Source organism: Giardia intestinalis, chromosome 4, assembly GCF_000002435.2.
Source record: "Giardia intestinalis strain WB C6 chromosome 4, whole genome shotgun sequence".
NCBI classification, from domain to species: domain Eukaryota; phylum Fornicata; order Diplomonadida; family Hexamitidae; genus Giardia; species Giardia duodenalis.
The window spans coordinates 1,040,256-1,059,786 of record NC_051859.1 but is presented as its reverse complement, the minus strand read 5'-3'; the positions used below and the strand labels follow the sequence as shown (position 1 = coordinate 1,059,786).

The following is a 19,531-nucleotide window of genomic DNA, read 5'->3' as shown; positions in this document are numbered from 1 at the left end:
TTACTTCGCTATACCAGTGAGAATAGAAAACACTGCATCGAATAGGGGGTCTGCTGTAGATGGGTCAGCCTTTGAGCCTAAATCTGGTGTATAGGTGGTGTCTGAAACAACACTCACAGACGTGTTTAGGAAGTATTGGCTGGGAGCCAGCTGTTCCCCAAGTGGATAGGAGTCGGCTGGTGAGTGTGCAATAGAAGAATTTGTTAGTGACGTTGGTGGAGACAAGGCAAACTGTGCAAGCGGTAATGCTTGGACACTAGATAATTCGTGCGTATCGGTCTTCGGAGATTGTAATAACTGCTTGAATATGTGTATATTCTTGCTTGACTGGTCGGATCTCTTTGCAATCTGTGAGGGAGTAGAAGCTACACTCTTTGTTCTACGGACAGGGACTGATTTTGCCTGAGGGAGCACATCCTTGAGGCTTCCTCTTGCTTGTTTCTTTGAAGGTCCCCTAGAAGAACTCTTATCTGCTTTGGCAGCAGGTCCTGATTTACCATTGTTGTCGCCATTTTCCAGTACCCGTTCGCGGACACGACAACGTGGACACAAATTCTCAGTGTTCCATTTAGAGGCTCCCATATGTAACTGGTCTTTCTCTGCTGACAAGTGGTCAGCATGTTGATCTGTTTGCACTGCTATGGCCCTAGTGTCCTCTTTTCGCTTTTGTTCATCGGCTAGAAACTCTATCATCTGGCGCAATTCATTCTCTTTACACCTCAGTTGTTCGGTTAAAGCTGCCACTTTGTCGCTGTCAGATGATGTCTTCAAAAGGTCATTGGACAGAACAACCATCATAAGTTCCTTCATCTCTAGTTCACGCTGCTGGAGCATTTCTTCCAGCTCTGCAATCCTGGCAACATACTCTTCTAATTTGGACTTTTGTTCTTTGCTGTCCTCTGGGTGGGGGTATAGAGGTGATAATGCAATTGACGTTTTCATGGTTTGCTGTGCAGTAATGGAGGTTTCTGTGGCATCGTTTTTCATGGGCGACACTCTGAGGGATTCTGCGGGAAGATATCCTGGTGAAAGCACTCCACTGGCAGTTGAGCGTGGGGATGTAGATAACTCCTCTAATAGCTTTCTAAGCGATTCTTTCTTCATGTTGATCGACGCGTAGTCTGATGTTTCTGGCACATTCTTTTTCAGTATAGATGTGGTCACATTGACCGCGTCTTCGGGTGACGAGATACTCTGGGTCAGCACCATCCGCAGCGGAGAAGCAACAGGCTCACAGAGTTCCATTCTTTTTCTTCTGGACGGCGTTGACCGGTGCCGTTGTGCATAGACAGATGGCATATGACTGTCCTTCTGTCTCCGCATCTTAGAAGATTCGCAGCTCGGAGATCTGGTCGATATCTTAGCGGCCACATAAGACTGCTTCGATTCCGTCTCTGAAGGAACATCCATAATTCTGTCCTTATCTGTTCTTTCCTCTCCCTGTAGTGTGGGTGAAACAACGTCTACTAACTGTATGGGGGTGCAGCTGTCGTCCATGGACTCAAGTAGAGACTTAAAATTTCGATCAAATTTTACTCCTGCTCGTGGTCTATCCTGCTTATGATTGGACCTTTTGATCAGAGAAATACAATTTGAATGCATGAAATTCTATACGTAGATATGCGCGGCTCTACACAACGTATCTCTACTCTGCTTCACATGCTCTAGTGTCTTAGCCTTCTTTCTTTTTCTAAAAGAAATTGCCTGAGATATCCCACGTCAAATAAAGGAAGTGGTAGCGCTAACCAGATAACAACTTACGCAACCCTGGCTAGACTTCAAAGTGAGCTACTATCGGTGCTACTTGTCCCACACGGCTCATCAAATATCATTTTGTGAGCATCAACATCAAAGTTTAACCGTCCTTGCTGATAGGCTTCGAAGTCGAAAGGCTTCTCTGTCGCATCAGCGTCATCTATAACTATGGAAGACATGACAGAACCTGCAGAGATGCTTGCCCCAGCCGTCCTGATATTGACCTCTGGTATCCCAGAAGCTACGCTGTGCTTCCTAGAAATTGCCCCAGAACGAAGACCGTCACGAACGTTTTTAGCCTTGCTCAGACTGTCCCGCCGGGAGCTGCTACTAAGAGAGTTTGTGCAGAGCACAGCCGGGGGCCTCGAATACTCTGGGTCTGTGGCAGAGGTACTGCTTTTATGGAATTCCTTGACACTCTTGACAAATTTGTCCACCATAGAGCCGAGTTGGTCCATCTGGTTGTTACTCTTGATTGCTAGTTCCTGGAAACGGATATTAGAAGAGAAGATTGCTGTATTGGTTGCATTACTATAGTACTCATGTTGCTGTAGGGTGAACTCATTAATGTTTGCCAGCCACGGGCACTCCATAGCCTCGGAAATAGACATTCGTGCCTTCGGATTTGGGTGCAGAAGTCCAGCGATAAGCAGGAAGAGATCCAGGTGAAGGTCTGATGAGAGGGGTCCATTAGGGGATACAGTGAAGGAGTCTGGCAGCGGTACTGGCTTACGGCAAAATTTAGTTATGTTCCTTCGCAGCTGCTGATTGCAGAAGCTCTTCTCCATGAGGCACAATGCACACTTTCCGCACAGATCACAGCTAGCCTTATCGTTTAAGGTCCTCAAGTATAGCCTGTACTTCTCAAAGTTCCCCTGCGAGATCACCTCTAGTGTACTGTCCAGCTGTTGTCTGATAGCCTCTGCCATTAGTTGCACAGATGGGACAATCTCAAAGGTGCTCACATCTCGAAAAGGATAATCACCAATTATACAGATAAGAAGAACTAGGCCGGCGGCCCAACTATCAATGGCTAATTTTGAATTGAAAACATGCAATGTCGTTCCTTTAAGATCTGGAATGCCTAACTTTATTCCTATCTCCAGTAAGTCACTCGCCAACGGAAAAGTGTTAGCCGAAGAGTCTGTGACGGCAGCCTTCGGATCAACAATGTTGTACTTAGCTACGCTGTCATTCAACGCTTCAGATATCTCAATGATGTCTCGGATATCAATTGCGTTGAGCTTCACAGATCCATTTTCAAAGGAAACACAAAAAGGCGGCGTTTGTGGCCGGTCAAACTTTGTGAACATCCGCATTCTAAGAATCGCATCCATCCACAGGCGAAAGCGAGCTCCCGTAGCTTGAACGCGGCCTTTGTCATGATAAAGGGTGCAGTCCTTCAGAAATAGAGTACTGATGTGATGCATTGGGGTATATGAAACCGATACTGACGCAGATCTGGTAGGTGCAGACGTAGATTTCTTGCTGTCTGATGACGATGAGTCCCTTGACTGGCTTACTTGTTTACTGCCTTTGCTCTTAACGTGGGGTGACTTGTGCTGTGGCAGATTTTGCTCTTTTACATCGGTTAGTGTTGGCGTTCTGCGGGGAGTTCTCAAGGCTTGCTGTGATTGAGCAGATTGACAATTGGGAGTAAGAGATGGGTCTAAGGAAAACGATGATACTAGATTCTTTAGGTTCAAATAACTAGTTGTGTAAAGTGTAGACGATGTTAGGACTTCTGGGGGAAGGAACGCCATGGCTCCAATGCGTGAATCCAGCCAAGGGTCGTCTGATACGCCCTCGTGGATAGTATATGACTGCCCGTAATCTACCAGTGTCAAACGCGTGGGGCTCTCTATGTGGATATTGTCCGGTTTTATATCCAGATGAGCGACTCCGCTTTGATGGCAATGATGGATAGCCCGTAGCAATCTCCTCACAAGAAGTTTCAAATAGTAGTATGGTATAGCCGGGAATGCGCCGCTATTGAGAGAGCGATACCGCGTAAGGACATCTGTTAGCGGCGATCCAGAGCTAAATTCCATGACGATGTAGAGGCTTTCATCAACATTAAATGCGTGATGGAACATTGGTATGCTGGAGTGAGGTCTTGTATTGAGGTGTCGCAGAGCGCAGACCTCTGTGTTGGTACTTGCATGCATCTCTCTTTGGCAGGGAGCAGCTTCCTTGCCTCCAGACAATTCTGACAGTGGATTGGTAAACCTCTGAAAACGTATCTGCTTCAAAGCATAGAAACAGCTTCGTGTGTTATCGATGGCTACAAAAACTGCTCCGTAGCATCCAGACCCAATGCAATGCAAGAGAGTATAGTGCTCCTTGCCATGCGGATTTCTAACCACGCTCCCCACGCCCAGCTCACAGCCCTGCTGATAAGGCTCTGGGCTAGGGGGGCACATTTTGGAGATTTGTTTTTTAGAAATTAAGTTGGATAGGCTCAACAATTACGCGTGAATGATTTTAAACATTAAAGAGAACAGAATTATAGAATTATGAATTTAGGCATTAGATACAAAGCTACAAGTTTATATAAATAGAGGGTATAAAAGAGGGTAAAGTACATCCTCGGTCAGGAGACGAATCCTCCTCGCCCATCTATCCGCACACAGACAGGAGTATCGTCGACTGCAGACGATGTCACGGAGTTGGTATTGGCTTTATCGTCTGTAGCCGTGCTGGCAAAGGCGTTCAGCATGCAGTATCTTATTCGTCGAAAAAGGCGCTGAAACTCCCATATGAGTCCTGCCTTCAAATAGAAAGTGAGTTTGAAGACAGTCTCGTGAGTCTGAATGCGGCGTATGTACTCATTCTCTGCTACCGTTCCTCCGGAGGCAGACTGCATTATATCATACAAATACCCCAGTTCAATGTCATCATTGTTAAGCTTGTCGGATGAGTGTATCGTCTCCCCCGAGATGAGGAAGACGACAGACGTTGCTTTGTGAGAACATATAAGTCGTATAGGTTGTTGATTTTGCTTCTTATCCTTGGGTTTCTTCGCTTCAATATTCTCAAGGGACAAAAGCTGTTCTAGATGTTGCTGCACTTTTACAACTGGAGGTGCAGGATCAAGGATCAATATTCCCTTTGCAAGGGCTGGTTTGATCATCTCCTGTTGAAGCCATGGGTGTAGCAGTATCTCGTAGGCGTCTGGTCTCTCCAAAGCGTCATAAGACATCATTCTGGAGCAGAGATCCCGGGCTTCTGCGCTATAATTGAACCCCAAAGCCTCGTAGTTCATGCTACAAATATTGGAGCAGAGCTTCTTGCTAAGTTCGGTGTCTGAGTGACACCCATCCATAGACTTGGCGACAGTAAACGCAGGCTTTGCAGTGAGGAGCTCATAGAGTATCAGCCCACAGCACCAGATGTCCACCTTCCTTGCCGAGTAGTCAGATTGCAGGAGCAGCATTTCGGGCGGCATGTGGGCGAGGGTACCGGCCACCATACCCCTGCGAACAGTGTCTATAGCCTGCTTCGATTCCTCGTCCATACTAAAGGACATTGCATTGCCGAAGTCACAAAGCCGCACACATCCATTATTATCGAGTAGACAGTTCTCCAGTCGGAGATCCATGTGTGCCACCCCGTGCAGGTGCATATAAAGAACGGCAGACATTATTTGCGAAAAGAAGTACCGTGCCATTGGCTCTGTCACCACTGTGTTCGCTCGATATTCTTTGAGCGACCCGCCGCCGCAAAGCGTCAGTGCCATAGCCTCCCACTCGTTACCCTTCATATCAACGTACACGAACTTGTCCATCAGCTCGACGATGTTCTGATGCCCTGTGAGGCGCTCCAGTGCAACTGGTTCCGGACAAGGAACTGCCTCACGAGAGGTGTCGAAGTTAGTAGAGGAATCTTTACACTCGGTAGAACTTCCATCAGTTTCTGTCTTCGTATCCGAGGACACGACTCTATTTTTCCTAGTTGCCGTCTTCTTCCGCATCACAGTTGGGGCTAGAGTGGAAAGCAAGCTAGACACTGGTTTGCTAGGAATGAGCTTTAATGCAACCTGCACTGAGGCTGGCACGTCATCCTGATTGATTGGCTGAGGGGGCTGAGTAGTGACAAACTCGCTAGTGGACACAGTTGGCATCTGGAGATTGGTAGACATAGCCTCTGACTGCGTCTTTTCGACATCTAGTGTCACAGAAGGCACATCAAATACATTTTCGGCAGATGACTTAGCATATGAGTGTGTAGACACGTCCGATTTTCTGTTGCTTTGCTTGCGGCCAGGCTTTGCTCTACTCCGAGGTCGCAGCTCCGCCTCTACCATCCCTGCACTCCTAGTAGGGATGTATGCACTCAAGCTCTTTGCTGATGCATAGTTTTTGCTAATTGTCATCCCTGCCTCTGGACCTAGTGCCCCCTTTCTTGTAGATGGAAAACGTCCGGCCTTATCTGCGGTCAAGAAGCTTCTGTGAATGGCTATCTTAACAATCCCTCCTCTTCCAAATCCCAATGTCTTCCCTGTAATGTATTGACCTACATAACGTATGTTTGTACCCAGAAAGACCTGATGGGCCTCGACCTCTCGACGAATTTCCTGGATGAAATGGCTGAATTCGTGCTCATTCAAGTATCCTGTATTGGTGTAATCATATTCGCGCATGACCAACGAGGCTACATGGTGCTCTTTGTCCTCCTCTTTATCTTTGGTGTCTGCTTCCTTGGGGGTTTGCCCACAGTCGAGCTCAGGGGGATGGATCATGTCTCTGAACGAAGAGCCCAGTGTGAGCCCCACGTCAATGCCTGCCGCAGAGAGGTAATCAATGATCCGGGAGAGATCGTCTCCGGTGGCAAATTGCTTTGTGACTGTTTCAGTAAAGAATTCAGGTCTATAAATGACATGGAGAGAAGACCGAGAGTTTAGCCCAAATTGCGAAAGCATCCCTGCTTCTTTATTAGTTGTATCTGAAGCAACGCTCCTAATGCGGTGGACAATATTAGCTGAGACGCTTCCATTATCTGTGTAGTAAGACCACAAAGAGCTGAGGTCGGTATCAGCATGTGCTGTGGGCCTGGATTTCTTAACGCTGCGATTAAAGTTTTCAGTAAATCGATCGCAGAGGATGGCTCTATTAGACAGCTTTTTCTCACTAGTAGCTTTTGCTACAAATAGCTTCAGAAAGTCTTGTTTCGGAAGCTTATACTCCTTTGTCATGGACTCTGAGTATATGTGCTGCAAGACCTTTTGCAGAAATTTGGCCTTGCGCTTGTTAGCCCCGTGGTGATACAGCATCAGGTCCATGACCGTAATGTAACCGCGATTCTTCACATCGAGGCTGTTATACACCCGCTCTGCCTCGGATAAGATGATTTTCGAAGAGACATGTCCCATTGAAAACTAATTTTAATTTTAACGACTATGGCTAAATAATTAGTAGACAGCTGGAATCGGTCGGTCTCCCGCAATCGGCCTCCATACGGACTTCCGTGCTGCAAATTCGCATTTGGGAACAAGAGCATCGAGTCCATTTACCTGAAGAAAATCTTTAGGAGAATGAAGAGTACGACAATCGCCCCTATGACGATGAAAACGCTGTACTGACGCCAAAAGGCTTCGCGATTCATCTGCTGGGCATCTCCCATTATGTCCTTTGCGCGAGTCAGCAGATCTGCGGCCTGTGTCTCTATGTCACTGAGCTTGTTCCCCCTGTTCAGTATGCTCTCCACTGACTGCATGACCTGTGATTTGATCTCTTGCGTCTCTGTTTGAAGCTGAAGCATAGCAGACCGCGTGTCTGCATCACGGGCAAGCTTCTCGATCTCCGGGATGAAGGAGGAGAAGGGGGCTTCGCTTGTAGCCACGGAGATGGTGTTGGGCGAGAACTTCACCGAGAAAAGCCCGGCCATGCTCTGCAAGAAGCTCATGGCCGCCGTGACAGAGACGCCCTTTCCTGCAGCAGCCATATAAACGACGCCAGATAATATGGAGTAGTGGATGTTTATGCCCTCGTCCGAGTATGACTGCCGCGGCGGAGAACCGGGAGTGAGCTGCTCCAGAACACCCCGCATATGAGCACCGAGATTCGCAGCCGCAGCAGGCTTCAGCTCCTTGTAGCAGAGGACTACTGCCCCGTTCAGGCGACCGATCAGGATGGCATTCATTCTGACAGTTGATGAGCAAGGGGTTATCAGTATTTTTTTGAAACGCAGATTTTTTTTGAAGGTTTTGGTATCGACAGGAAGCATTTCCCCATGGTGCGTAGGAGCGACAGGAAAGCACTCGAGTCACTTTCTGGGGATGCTGTAAAGGTCTCTGCTGGCTCGGCAAAGGTCAAAAAGGAGCAGAGTGACTTTTTGGCCACATATGGCACAGCCCTAACCCTCTCCAATACGATGGTCGGGGCTGCTCTCCTTTCTCTTCCATTTACCATTGTGCGCCTCGGGTGGGTCGTGGCGCTATTCATCATGGCATTTGCATTTACCTACAGTCTTTTTGGATTTTATGCAATCATTGACACAGCCCATTTCACACAATCTCGGACGCTGCGGGGTTGTGTAGTTGCCATGTTTGGGAACAAGATAGCAATGGCGATGGACGTCTGCATTGTCCTAATGTACACCGGGCTCTTAGTCGTCTACATCTCTATTTGCGGAGAATACATCAGCGCGTGTATCACGGGATTCTCACACGGAAAAGCCTCTTTTAGATTGGAGTATATCAAGGTAATCATCGGAGTTCTGTTGATCCCTACAACAATATTGAAGTCTCCCGCCGCTCTCAGCAACATCTCTGGCTTCTGTATCCTCTTTATACTGATCACTGTTCTCTCTGTCTTTGGCTACTTCATCGCTGGATTAGTTAAAAAGGAGGTGGCATGCAACGTTGCAGGAATCACCGAAAGCTCTCTCTACAAGAAAGCTCTGAGCAATGGGTTTGCTGGGCCGTCGCAGGACTCCACCATCGGATCATGGAAACCCTTTCCCAATCCTATGTTCATCTACGCCCCTGCACACACTGTCCCGTGGATGGCGTTTCTCGAAATTGTCAGACGTGTTTCTGTCTTCATGCCACTGTTTGGGTGCCATGCGAGTATTGCCCCGCTCCTCTCTGAGCTTCAGGGTACCCCAAACAAACGTCGTCTTCTCTTGAAGAAGGCAATTACTATCGCTATCACAGTCAGCTTGATCCTATATCTCCTCAATGGGATTGGGTCTGCACTTATGTTTAGTCAAGTCATACAAGCAAACGTACTCATCTCCTTCCCCCCGTCCAATATCTACATGACTGTTATTCGCCTTCTTTACGCTTTCGTGGTTGCTTTATCGTTTGCAATTATCATGTTTCCAATTCGAGTAATCATCATGTCGTGGTGGAACATAGATAAACAGACGCGGAAAGGTCACATTATCTTTATTACAATCGGAGTGTCCCTTACCGTTGTGGCCGTACTAATGTCAACATTCATTCCTTCAATAGACACAGTCTTTAATGCAATAGCTGCGCTATTTGGTATAGCAGTATACTGGCTTGTCCCATTGTTCATCCGGTGGAAGGTTCCTGAAATTGCAGCTCACTCACGCATACCTCACACAGACGACGATGATGAAGTAGGGTACGTAAACCCTGAGGCTCTCCCAGAGCCTCACAGAAGGGACACTGTCCTGAAGAGAGGTAGGACCGACTCTGTTGCCGTTGGCGCCTTTGCATTTTTGGGGATGACCATGGGCCAGGCGCGTACGATGAGCAAGGTTTTCGTTCGAGAACGCTCCATAAACAACAGAGAAAGGTCACGATCTCAAATTAGAACGGAGCAACGGGCTAATGAGACGCGCAACCGTGCGGCAACACTGGCAGCTCCCCAAAAGGCCGAGGTGGCATCCATTTTGTCCATTAAAGGGTACAGTTCGCAAACAAGGACACAGGAGTCATCAGCAAATGAGTTGGCTCCCTGCGTCGTGAGATCTGGGATAGAAGAAGTGGGCGGATCGTCTCATAACATTTGGCAGACGTCTGGTCAGTCTGTAGATCCCAGTATGCCTTCTACATCTGCACCTGCGCCTACACTTGCTCACACAGCTTGCACAGGGCCCCCCAAGCCAGAAGAAAAGCCTAGCCTTCCTGTTCCTAGACGGCTGAGCCAACGTGCTTTCCCAGCACCTGCGCCTACCTCAGAAAGCGCACTGGCAGTAGCCACTGCAAATCGCTACAGGGCAATGTCCATTGCAGACTCTAAGCCAACACATACGTTCGATCTCTTAACTGAACAGACCAATATACACAACGCTTCTTTACTTGCAGATCCTAATTTGCCGGAGGACATGCGTATTGCTTTGGAAGTGGCTGCTGAGCTAGAGCAGAATGGAGGCACATTGGAGGCTCCCAGTGAAGAGTATCCCGAGCCTGACATGACGGATCCGTGGCGTGTCGCGTTGCTGAAGAAGATGACCAAGTGCAGAAAAGTTACCATTATCTGCAGTGCATGCGTGATTGTTGTCATGAACTTGACTGCCTTTTTCCTCTCCACATTTGTCAACACGGATACATTTAAATGGATCTTCTAAATTATCTTCACTAGCCCGTCTCCTAATGCACGCCAGGGACTCAGCCTCACTAGTGAACAGTGTACTTATGCGACTTAGTGCCGTTTGCACATTACCGACAGAAACCTATAAGGCTCCGCGAAGTGCTTCTAAATCCTTCACCATTTTGTCAATGACTTCTGCCTGCTCGGAAATCGTTACACCTTTGTTGCTTATCTCTTCAAGCAAGACGTTAATTCGATCCTCACGAGATTTTGTTAGATCGAGGAGCAAATTCACCTCCTTCTCCTTCACACTGATGCGCTCTTGAAGCGCTACAACTTCCTCAAGACGCTGCTTTGTAAGCGTGATGATGCCGACAACACTTTCACGAATAGACGTCATGGTTGCTTCCAGCCGTGTCATGCGTTCAATAGCTAGTGCAGCCTCTGAATCCTTTTGCTGCATGGTGGTCTCAACTAACAAACGAGCAGGTCCAATAGATTTTGCGGTAGAAAGAGTGGATAGAGCAAGCGACTCTGCGACAGATGCGGCCCGCGACACGCTCCTCGAGCCTACCTTAGAAAGCTCTACCATACTTTGGTTACTATTTTCTGCTAACTCTGTCAGGAGCTCGAATATCCTATTAGCGGCATCGACCAGTTCAAAAAGACGTTGCTCTATGTTAGACAGATCGTTCCTGAGGGTACTGATCCTTGCATCTTGCTGTGATAGCAAAGTCGTTTGCTCTGCTAGTTGATCCTTCTGCAAATCGGAACCATTAATCAGCAGACGCTGCAGCTGATCCTCCTGCTCTGCAGTTATTCTTGTTGTAACTTCAAGCTCGTCTTCTAGCTCACGAACTCGTGTGTTGAGTTCCTGCACAGTACCCAGTAGGCAATCATTTTGTGACGATAAGGCCTCGATAGAGCCATCTCGCTGTGCCAAGTTGGCCTGGAGTTCCTCAATGATGGCCAGTTTGTCCTTGAACGTGGCATCATTTTGTAACAGCAAGACTTCTAGTTCAGCATTCTTTTCATCAAGACGAAGATGTGCTGATTGTAATTCTGATCGGAGATTGGCTAGTCTCTCCTCTAGCTCCACAGAGCCCGCCCTTGCGACCTTAAGATCTTCAAGTGCTTTCAGGTATCTATCTGTGAAAGCATCCTCTGCAGACTTTAAAGCAGTCTGCATATCACTGGTAGCACTGACTAAGCTAAAGTTTGCCTTTTCCAGCTGCAAATCTTTCTGCGCCAGTTCGTCTTCTAGGCTCTCTTTTTGATGGTTTATCCTTTGGAGCTCCTCTGTCGTTGCTGCATGCAAGGCGTCTAATCTGCCAATCTCCTCTTCACAGTTCGCTATCATTTCCTCTCTGATGTGAATATCTGTTGTCAGATTCTCTATTTGTTGCTTAAGAGAGTCCATTTCGGCAGCCATTTCTGACATGATCTGCTCAGTCCGTTCAAGGCGCTCGTGCACCAGTCTTTCATTAGCGGAGGATTGCTCCTTGACTTGTTCCTTTTCTTGAGATATCTCTACGATGTCTGTTTGTAACGCAATGTTAGCCTCGTGCACACGCGCCAACTCTAATTCACAATCCTTTAGATTTTCTGTCAAAATTTGCTCCGTCTCCTCTAACTTCAAAATCCGACTGCTTGCTGCCTTATTTTCTGAGATCGCTTTTTCTGCTTGAGCTTCTGCAGCCTTCAGGGCCTTTGATAACCGCTCTGTGGTCTCTCCTAATTCCTGCTCAAGGGAAACAACACGAGCATGTAGCTCTGCATTTTGCAAAGACAACTCGTCGAGCCTCCGATAAAGCTCCTGTGTAGCGTTTTGTCTTGTGGTGGCATCCTCACATAATTTTGCATCGAGTCTGGATTTGTCTTCAAGAGTGTCATGTAATGTCGCATTCAGCTGTTTAATGGTATCTGTTTGTAGAACCATTGCCTGCTCCATGTCTTGGTGCTCGGTCTTGAGCTTTGCAATGGTCAGCTCGGCAGTACGCAAATCTTTCTGTGCTTGTTCAAGTTGCAGTGAAGCACCACTCATGGCTGAGACTCGTGCTTGTTCTGTAAGAAGGTTGGACCGCGTCTCTGCCAAGACCTTCTGCGTGGAGAGGAGCTCTCTATTAAGATCGGCAGTTTTCACCTCCTCCACTTTGAGCATGTCTGACAGGCTTTTGAGCTCCTTCTGAAGCTCAGATATTTCGGAGTTCTTCGCATATAGCCCCATCTGCAAGTCTGAGATCAAGTTGAGAGCATCACTAGTCTCCCTCTTGAGTTTTTCGCCTTCGGCTACTTGGTTGGACAAACTTTCCAGTGCCTTCTGCTCACTATCTGCTCGCGTTTGTGCCTGTGTCTTGTAAAACAACAACTCGCTCTCTGCCTGCAAGAGCTTGGCACACGTCTGTGCATTGTGTTCTGAGACCACCTTCACTGCACCAGCAAGGTCTGCAAGCACTGTCGAGAGCGCTGCACCGTCATCCATGAAGAAGGTGAGATTGGCCGTGGAAGAACTAAGTTCAGAGGCCTGTGAAGAACTATGGGTCACAGAAGACACTAGCTCCTCTCCGATTGCGCGTAAAGTGGCAGTGACTTCAGCTATGCGTTGCTCTAGAGCTCGATTCTTCGATGACACCGATTCAAACTTCTCCCTCATAGCCTTGGCGTCCTCTGCAAGCTGGAGTTTGTAGGCGCTAACTTTATCTGCAATCATTGCATGCAGCGAGGAGGATAGGTCCTGATTGGGTACATCCAATTCAATGTTCTTCTCTTCCTGAAGTGACAATTCTTTGATCATCGACGTCATGGCTAAAAAGATGGCCTCAGCCGTCCGGGCTTCCACGGCTTGGCCAGTTGATATTGCTTCTTCAAGCCTTAAGCGTAAGTCCTGAACCTCTACTTCCATAGCATCGTTCCTACTTTGCAGATTAGTAACAACCACCTCTTCATAGTGTCCCACCAGCTCAACAAGGTCACTGATGAAGTTTAGCGTCTCCACCCGGCAGTCGAGATGCTCACAAGCTGTCCCCGAGGCCTCCATGTGGCGAGAGTCTCAGGATAGTTTCTACTACAACGTTTTTTGCCGAAAATCTGACAAATGCTCACAAACCGTGTTCAAGAGATGTTCAAGAGAAACTGGCACTATTCACTACTAAGATCTAAGATTAAGCAATTGCAGGATCGTTTGTCGTTTCTATTCGTAACAAAAGGTCATCTATAGTTTTCTGTTTTTCGGCTAACAATTCGTTTAACTTGGTTACTTCATCGCCTTTTTCACGGAGATAGAACGCCATCTTGATCAGCGATTCTTGTGGTATACGGTATTCCTCCTCTTTCAATCGGAGTTTCTCCATAAGCAAGGTTCGTTCCGCAGATTGCTTTTTCATCGTATCAGTTGTCACGTTGAGGGTATTAGTGACTCTATTAACTTCGACCTCCTGTAGCTGCTTTTCATGGAGGACACTTTCAAGCTGGCGCCGCATCTCATCCATTTCGTTTGTGAGCTCTCGAACATTGTCCTCAGCGACCAGTAGCTCATTCTCAAGGTCCTCCATTTGCCTTTCCTTTTCCTTAAGCTCACCCTTATCACGGGCATAGTTGACCTTGAGAACCTCGTGCTCGTCTTCTAGAAGTGACAGTTTGACTGCAAGGCCATCACACTCTGTTATTTTCTCTTTAAGGTTGGTTCTCACCAATTCAGCTTCCTTCTCGGCCTCCTTAAGGTCTTCTCGGGTCTGCTGCAATTGGGAGATAAGCTGGGCCTTCTCCCCCTCGTACTTTTCTGCTAAGTAAGTGGCCTCCGAGAGTTTGTGGGCCATGTTCGTACACTTTTCTGTCTCTAATTGGAGGCTGGCCTGCTTTTCCTCTAGTGAACATTGTAGGGTATAGTAGTCTGTCTCTAGCTCAGCACAGCGTCGAGAGGACTCCTGTTGTGCCTGCTTGGCTTCCAGAAGCTTGTTGCTGAACTCATTGACCTGCCTTTTGAGCCCCTCGATAAGGTCATTGTTGCTGTTCTCTTGAGCCAATAAGCTCGCCAGCCTGGTGCTGGACACCTCTGCTTCATTCTTTAAAGCTTCTAGTTCTAAGTCCCTTTCGCGTGCGCTCCGATCATACTCGGCCACACTACGTTGTAAGGCGTCGAGCTGCTCGGTTTTTGCTGCCACCTGATTTAACGAGTCCTTGGCTGTAGCTTCCAGTGCCTTGTTTTCTTCCTCGAGTGAAGAAAGGCGCTGGCTAGCGTGCAAAAGCTCAGCATCCTTGCTTGAATATAGCTCCGTAGAGCGCTGCAACTCCTTCTCAAGTGTGTCTATCTTTTCATGCTTAGCCGCTTGTGCAATCTCCAATTCACGAATCTGTTGCTCTGCTTGTTCTAATGTTCCTCTACACTCCGTCAGTTCCCGCATTAGCCTGTCATTTTCGACAGTAAGCTCAAGAACTCTGGTCTCGTGGCCATTAGCCTTCTTTTCTAGTGAATCAGTGGTACTCTTCATGGTGGAAATCGTTTCTGCTGCAACCTCCAGATCATGCTCTCGTTGATCAAGCAGCGCAGAGACCCTTTCCAACTCTTGACTCTTTTCTAATGTTATAGCTTTCTCAGCAGTCAGATTATTTTCTAGTTTTTCCACCTGTTCTGTTTTGGCTTGGAGGTCCTCTGTGAGTCCTATGTTGATGCAAGTCAGATGCTCTCCATCAGACAGTGCGGCCTTAAGCTTCTGAGCTTGTTCGGCCAGGTCTGCCTCGCGCTGGGACGCGCTCTCGCTGAGCCTCTTGAGGTCATTTTGGAGTTGGGCCATAGAGTTATTGCGCATTCTAAGATCCTCAAACATTGATTCATTATCATGTTTGTATGCACAAATCTTATTCTTTTTGTCAACAAGTTCCTCTGTGAGACGATCAATAGTGTCAGTGGCCGCCTTTAGTGAATCTGTGGATTTTCGTAGGTCAAGGGCCAGGCCTTCCTTCTCTGCTAGAAGGCTTGGTATTACCTCGACCTGTTTTTGAAGTACCGCTATTTGCTCGTCTTTTTTGTTTAACGAAGAGGAAAGACTGGTAATTTCGTTTCTATTGTCTATTTCTTGGGCTTGAAGACTGTTCAGCTGGGCTTTTACTAGGGCCATTTCTTCATCACTTGCTTGCTTTTCTGCGCTAATCGCTGCAATATGATCCTGTTGAGAATCAAGTCTTGTGAGTGAATCTCTCAACTTCAATTGCAGCTGCTCGTTGTTCTTCCGCAAGACGCTAGTGTCACTTAGAAGAGTGTCGACTTCACTAGCCTGTGTTTTGTTAATCTCCTTAAGAGAGTCTACCTCTTTTCTGAGAAGCTCTAGCTCGCTACACCTCTGTGTGAGCTCTGCAGTAATCGAAGAATTCATGGATGCATAATCATCTTTGGCCTGCGAGAGTTGTAAATCTAGGTTCATGTTCAGCTCTTCTAACTCCTCAACCTTACCCTCGAGGGTTCTGGACGATCGCAAATTATTCTGCGTCGCCTCCGAGAGCTTCACCAATTCAGCCTCTAAAGTCTTGCACTGCTCTGTAAGCTTTGCAATCTCGGTAGATTTACGATCCAAATCATTGGCCATGATCTCTATCGATTGCTTGAAGGCCTCAATTTCGCGATCTTTTTCCAGGAGCTCTCTGGCTTTGCTATCGTCTGCTGCCTGAATCTCCTCTAGCTCACGTCGGTATCGAGCAACACTGGTTGTCAACTGCGCTATTTCCTCGTCTCGGCTAGCGAGATCATCGTTCAGCTTATTGAACTCAAGCGTATTGCCAAAGGACTCTCTAAGTGAGGACCGCTTAATAGAAACAGGTGTAGTTGGGGTTTTGGCCCCGGAGCCTGTCCCGTCTTGTGTCCGCTTAGTCCGTATGTGGTCTGCCCGAAGTCTTGAGAGATCTGCATGCAGCTCTGCAATCTCTAGGTCTTTCTCTTTCACAACGGCTACGAAGTCTATCACCCGGCCCTCCACCTTTGCACTGAGAGCATCTACCAATGCATCCTTTTGAGCCAGTTGCTGTCTCAGAAGCTGGGTCTCTTGCTGAAGCCCACCAAGGAGCTCCATAAGCTCCTTGACCTCATCGTCAGTGGAGGAGCCCCCGGACGAGCTCTTCAAAGTTCTAATCTGGGCGTCTCGGACATCGATGTCTGACTGCAGATGCATGACAGTGAGCGTTAGCGTTGTCACCTCATGTGAGAGACGAGCGATCTCCCGGTCCTTCCGGCTAATATCAGTGGCCATGGGGGCCGCGGGAGAGGAGTCTGCTAAAGGCATTACACTCTTTTATCTTTATAGAACTCGGTCAACGAATATTATATGTTATCGAGAAGGTCTTTCGTGACAACACCATTGTAATAGAAAGGTACACCTGTGAGGAGATACTGCTTGCGGATGAGGTGCTCGCTTTATGACAAACTGTACAGAGTGCATTGTCTTTCATAGTACAACGTAGATACGGAGGAGGTGCCTTGCGTCGATAATACTCTGATTTCCTATACTAATTTACACTAGTCGATTTAAAAAACTAAAGTCATAAAAGAGATTTGAAAAATAAAATTAGAGGTTACACACCGCCTTCAACTTGGCCCTTCTTGGTGAGCGCTGCGATGAAGTCCATGCACCTACCTGCATCTGATCCTAGATTGATCGTGTGCTGGATGCCTAAAGTACATAGTCCAAGTAGTTTAGAGAAGGATTGTATATTTTTATCCATAAAGTTGAGAAGCCATGTGCCAATCTACGTCATAAAAGTTAAGCACATAGCTTCGACAATAATTTGAGAGGTCGGAATCCGAGAGTTCTAAGTGCGTCTAATACTCAGCATCCTCTAAAAGGCGTCGAATCTGTTCATTCTTGCATATTATTATGTCTCTAAGAGATACCAGTTCTCTATCTTTCTCACTAATGACACACAAAAGGCGTTCCAGCTCACTATTGTCTCGGATACAAGGAGAACTGGGAGCCATACTTTGGACGCCCCGCTCCTCTGTGGAGCAGCGTATGGGACAGGTCTGTTGCACAGGGGTGTCGGTTATTGTGTTAACGCAGGCATCAATCTGAGCAACAGATTTAACATCGATAGTGGACAAAGATTGAGAAAACTCTTTCTGAATTCGCTGCACGAACGCTGTTATGGCTGCAGTCAGTTCGTTAATTGGTGCTAGGGCCAACGAAGCACCTGAATTGGGGTTTTCCGTCTCATCCTGGAGGGGCTTCGAGGTCAGAAATGCCTCAGCTGACTGGGAGACCGAAAGGACCCTGGAAATACGAGATATGCGCTCACAAAACAGTTCAGAAATAGTGTTACACCGTCGAACTTCTTCTGCCGCTCCCCTTAAAGCAGCTATTTCGGTCTGGAGTCGTGAAGCCTCGAGCTGGGTCAGCCCATTGTTGGCCACTAACTCTACAATTTCACTATCCTTCTCTAAAACTAATTGCTTTAAACGCTGCACCTCCGCGTCTCGCTCTGCTGCCAGCAGTGCTACATCAGCGTACTTCTTCTCAAAATCAGCTAGAGCTTGAAGCACTGTGGCCAAGTCGTCCTCTTTTCTTTTATATGCCACAATTAATTGTGAAGATTGCTTTAAGCGCTGCTCTTCTAGCTGGTCGATTTCACTAAGCTGTCGCTTAAGGAGCGTATTCTCCTCCTGTTGCTTCCGTAGCTCTTCCTTATATGTCTTGATTTCTTCTACGAGCTTGTCTACATGTTGCTTATACTCTAGGGACTGCTTTTCTGCTGAAACAATTGCAAGGCTAGAGGATGTGGCGGACGAGTGCATAGTTAATAGCCGCTGCTCAAGATCCTTTATGGAGGCGTCTCGCGCATCAACTGTACTCGTCAGCGTGCGGATAAGGTTGTTCTTGGCTAGGATTTGGGCCTCCAAATTGCTGATGCTCTCATCATTTGCCTTCAGCTGCCGCTCTTGGCTAGCTAATGTGAGCTGCATCACCTTAAGTGCTTTGGAATCCCGGGATGCCTTGGACAGCTGTGCCTCCAGCTCTGTAATCTGTTGGTCTTTGGAGGTGAGGGTGGCTGCTATGTTATTTGTATCTCTCTGTATTTCTGAAGCCAGAGACATTGCGACATCAAGCTCATTAGTCTTGCTATTCAACAAAAAAGTTGTTTTCTCTAAAGCGCGAGATCTATCTCTGAAAAGATTTTTATAATTGGCTGCAGCTTCTTTCTGATCCCGTAAGAGATCCTCAGCTGATAAAAGCTGTTCTTTTACCACATCCGCCTCGGCGGTTTTCTGCTGAACAAGGGTGCTAAGCTCGAGTATCTTCTGGTCCTTCTCTTCTATTGAGTCTCGATATAGTTTGAGCTCTGTCTCTGCATTGCGTAGCTGGTCTTCTATCTTACTGGAGTACCGTGTGACTGCTTCTAGCTGCTTGTCTAGAGATGTGGAGTTCAACGAAAGAGCACTAGTAGTCGACATGGACACTGAAGGGCTCTTTTGGATGCCCTTGGAGGTTGCAGATATAAACCTCGAAGCCTCTAGGTTTTCAGCCAGCAGTCTGTGTATTTCCGCGTCTTTATCTAATACGACCTGTTCTAGCATCTTTAGTTTCCCTGTTTCTTTGTTCAGATCGGCAACTGCAAGGCGTCTCTGCTCTTCTGCGCGCACTGCTTTTTGTCTGTATAGATTTGCAGAAGCAGAGAGAGCCTCTAGCTCCTCCTGCAATGCTGCAAGCATGGCGCTCTTCGTCATGCTGGTCTGCAAGGACCTCTTGGATTCTGAGCAATCAGCTAGAGGTCCAGCCTCATTAGACATTGATACTTGAGGCTCAGAGTGCGACTTACATCCATGAAACTCTTGGTGTTGTGAGGCGGCAACTCTAAGAAAGGAATTTTCCCTTCGAAGACATTTTAGAAGGGTAGACTGCGCTTTTCTATGAATTTCTTCAATTACTTCAATATTGCTGAAAATTGCGGGGGCCCTGTTAGCTTCTGAGCGCTCTCCTACGCTATTATTGATACTATTGTTATCACCAGAGCTAGAGTGTATGACTGAAACCTTCTGCTCGGAGTTTAAAATGTGGCCTTCAAGATGCGAAAGAGAGAGGTCGTCACTATCTGGATTGCCATGTTTTGGACTCTTAAGTAAGAGATTTTCTACACTGCGCACTGATCCTGGGAAGCTGTGTTCTGAGGTAGCCTCTTCAGTATTATCGTCTGTGCTAAGGGTAAGAGTCATGCTTGACTTATTGGCCGCATCAACTGCCGCGCGGAGAGGCTCGTTCATGGTATCTAGCCAACTCCCAAAATAGATTTTTGAA

At 47.3% G+C, this 19,531-nt stretch overlaps 8 protein-coding genes across 8 annotated transcripts; 1 reads left to right on the top strand and 7 right to left on the bottom strand.

The window, feature by feature from the left end:
- GL50803_003867 (uncharacterized protein) lies at nt 1-1,497 on the bottom strand (the record flags this gene model as incomplete). The annotated part of the gene is made up of 1 exon (XM_001709711.2): nt 1-1,497. The coding sequence occupies one exon, from the start codon at nt 1,495-1,497 to the stop codon at nt 1-3; it is 1,497 nt and encodes a 498-aa protein (XP_001709763.2).
- A 281-nt stretch (nt 1,498-1,778) lies between these two features.
- Nucleotides 1,779-4,178, bottom strand: GL50803_0017073 (Kinase; the record flags this gene model as incomplete). Its single annotated transcript, XM_001709710.1, has 1 exon — nt 1,779-4,178. One exon carries the CDS (start codon nt 4,176-4,178, stop codon nt 1,779-1,781), a length of 2,400 nt encoding a protein of 799 aa, XP_001709762.1.
- A 170-nt stretch (nt 4,179-4,348) lies between these two features.
- Nucleotides 4,349-7,126, bottom strand: GL50803_009487 (Kinase, CAMK CAMKL; the record flags this gene model as incomplete). Its single annotated transcript, XM_001709709.1, has 1 exon — nt 4,349-7,126. The coding sequence occupies one exon, from the start codon at nt 7,124-7,126 to the stop codon at nt 4,349-4,351; it is 2,778 nt and encodes a 925-aa protein (XP_001709761.1).
- A 137-nt stretch (nt 7,127-7,263) lies between these two features.
- On the bottom strand, nt 7,264-7,896 carry GL50803_009489 (R-SNARE 1; the record flags this gene model as incomplete). The annotated part of the gene is made up of 1 exon (XM_001709707.2): nt 7,264-7,896. One exon carries the CDS (start codon nt 7,894-7,896, stop codon nt 7,264-7,266), a length of 633 nt encoding a protein of 210 aa, XP_001709759.2.
- Nucleotides 7,897-7,986: 90 nt separating this feature from the next.
- On the top strand, nt 7,987-10,296 carry GL50803_0091295 (Solute carrier family protein; the record flags this gene model as incomplete). Its single annotated transcript, XM_001709706.1, has 1 exon — nt 7,987-10,296. One exon carries the CDS (start codon nt 7,987-7,989, stop codon nt 10,294-10,296), a length of 2,310 nt encoding a protein of 769 aa, XP_001709758.1.
- Nucleotides 10,297-10,401: 105 nt separating this feature from the next.
- Nucleotides 10,402-13,296, bottom strand: GL50803_009492 (uncharacterized protein; the record flags this gene model as incomplete). Its single annotated transcript, XM_001709705.1, has 1 exon — nt 10,402-13,296. One exon carries the CDS (start codon nt 13,294-13,296, stop codon nt 10,402-10,404), a length of 2,895 nt encoding a protein of 964 aa, XP_001709757.1.
- A 124-nt stretch (nt 13,297-13,420) lies between these two features.
- GL50803_009493 (Coiled-coil protein) lies at nt 13,421-16,528 on the bottom strand (the record flags this gene model as incomplete). Its single annotated transcript, XM_001709704.1, has 1 exon — nt 13,421-16,528. The coding sequence occupies one exon, from the start codon at nt 16,526-16,528 to the stop codon at nt 13,421-13,423; it is 3,108 nt and encodes a 1,035-aa protein (XP_001709756.1).
- A 536-nt stretch (nt 16,529-17,064) lies between these two features.
- On the bottom strand, nt 17,065-19,497 carry GL50803_00102110 (Chromosome segregation protein SMC; the record flags this gene model as incomplete). The annotated part of the gene is made up of 1 exon (XM_001709703.1): nt 17,065-19,497. One exon carries the CDS (start codon nt 19,495-19,497, stop codon nt 17,065-17,067), a length of 2,433 nt encoding a protein of 810 aa, XP_001709755.1.
- Nucleotides 19,498-19,531: the final 34 nt, after the last annotated feature.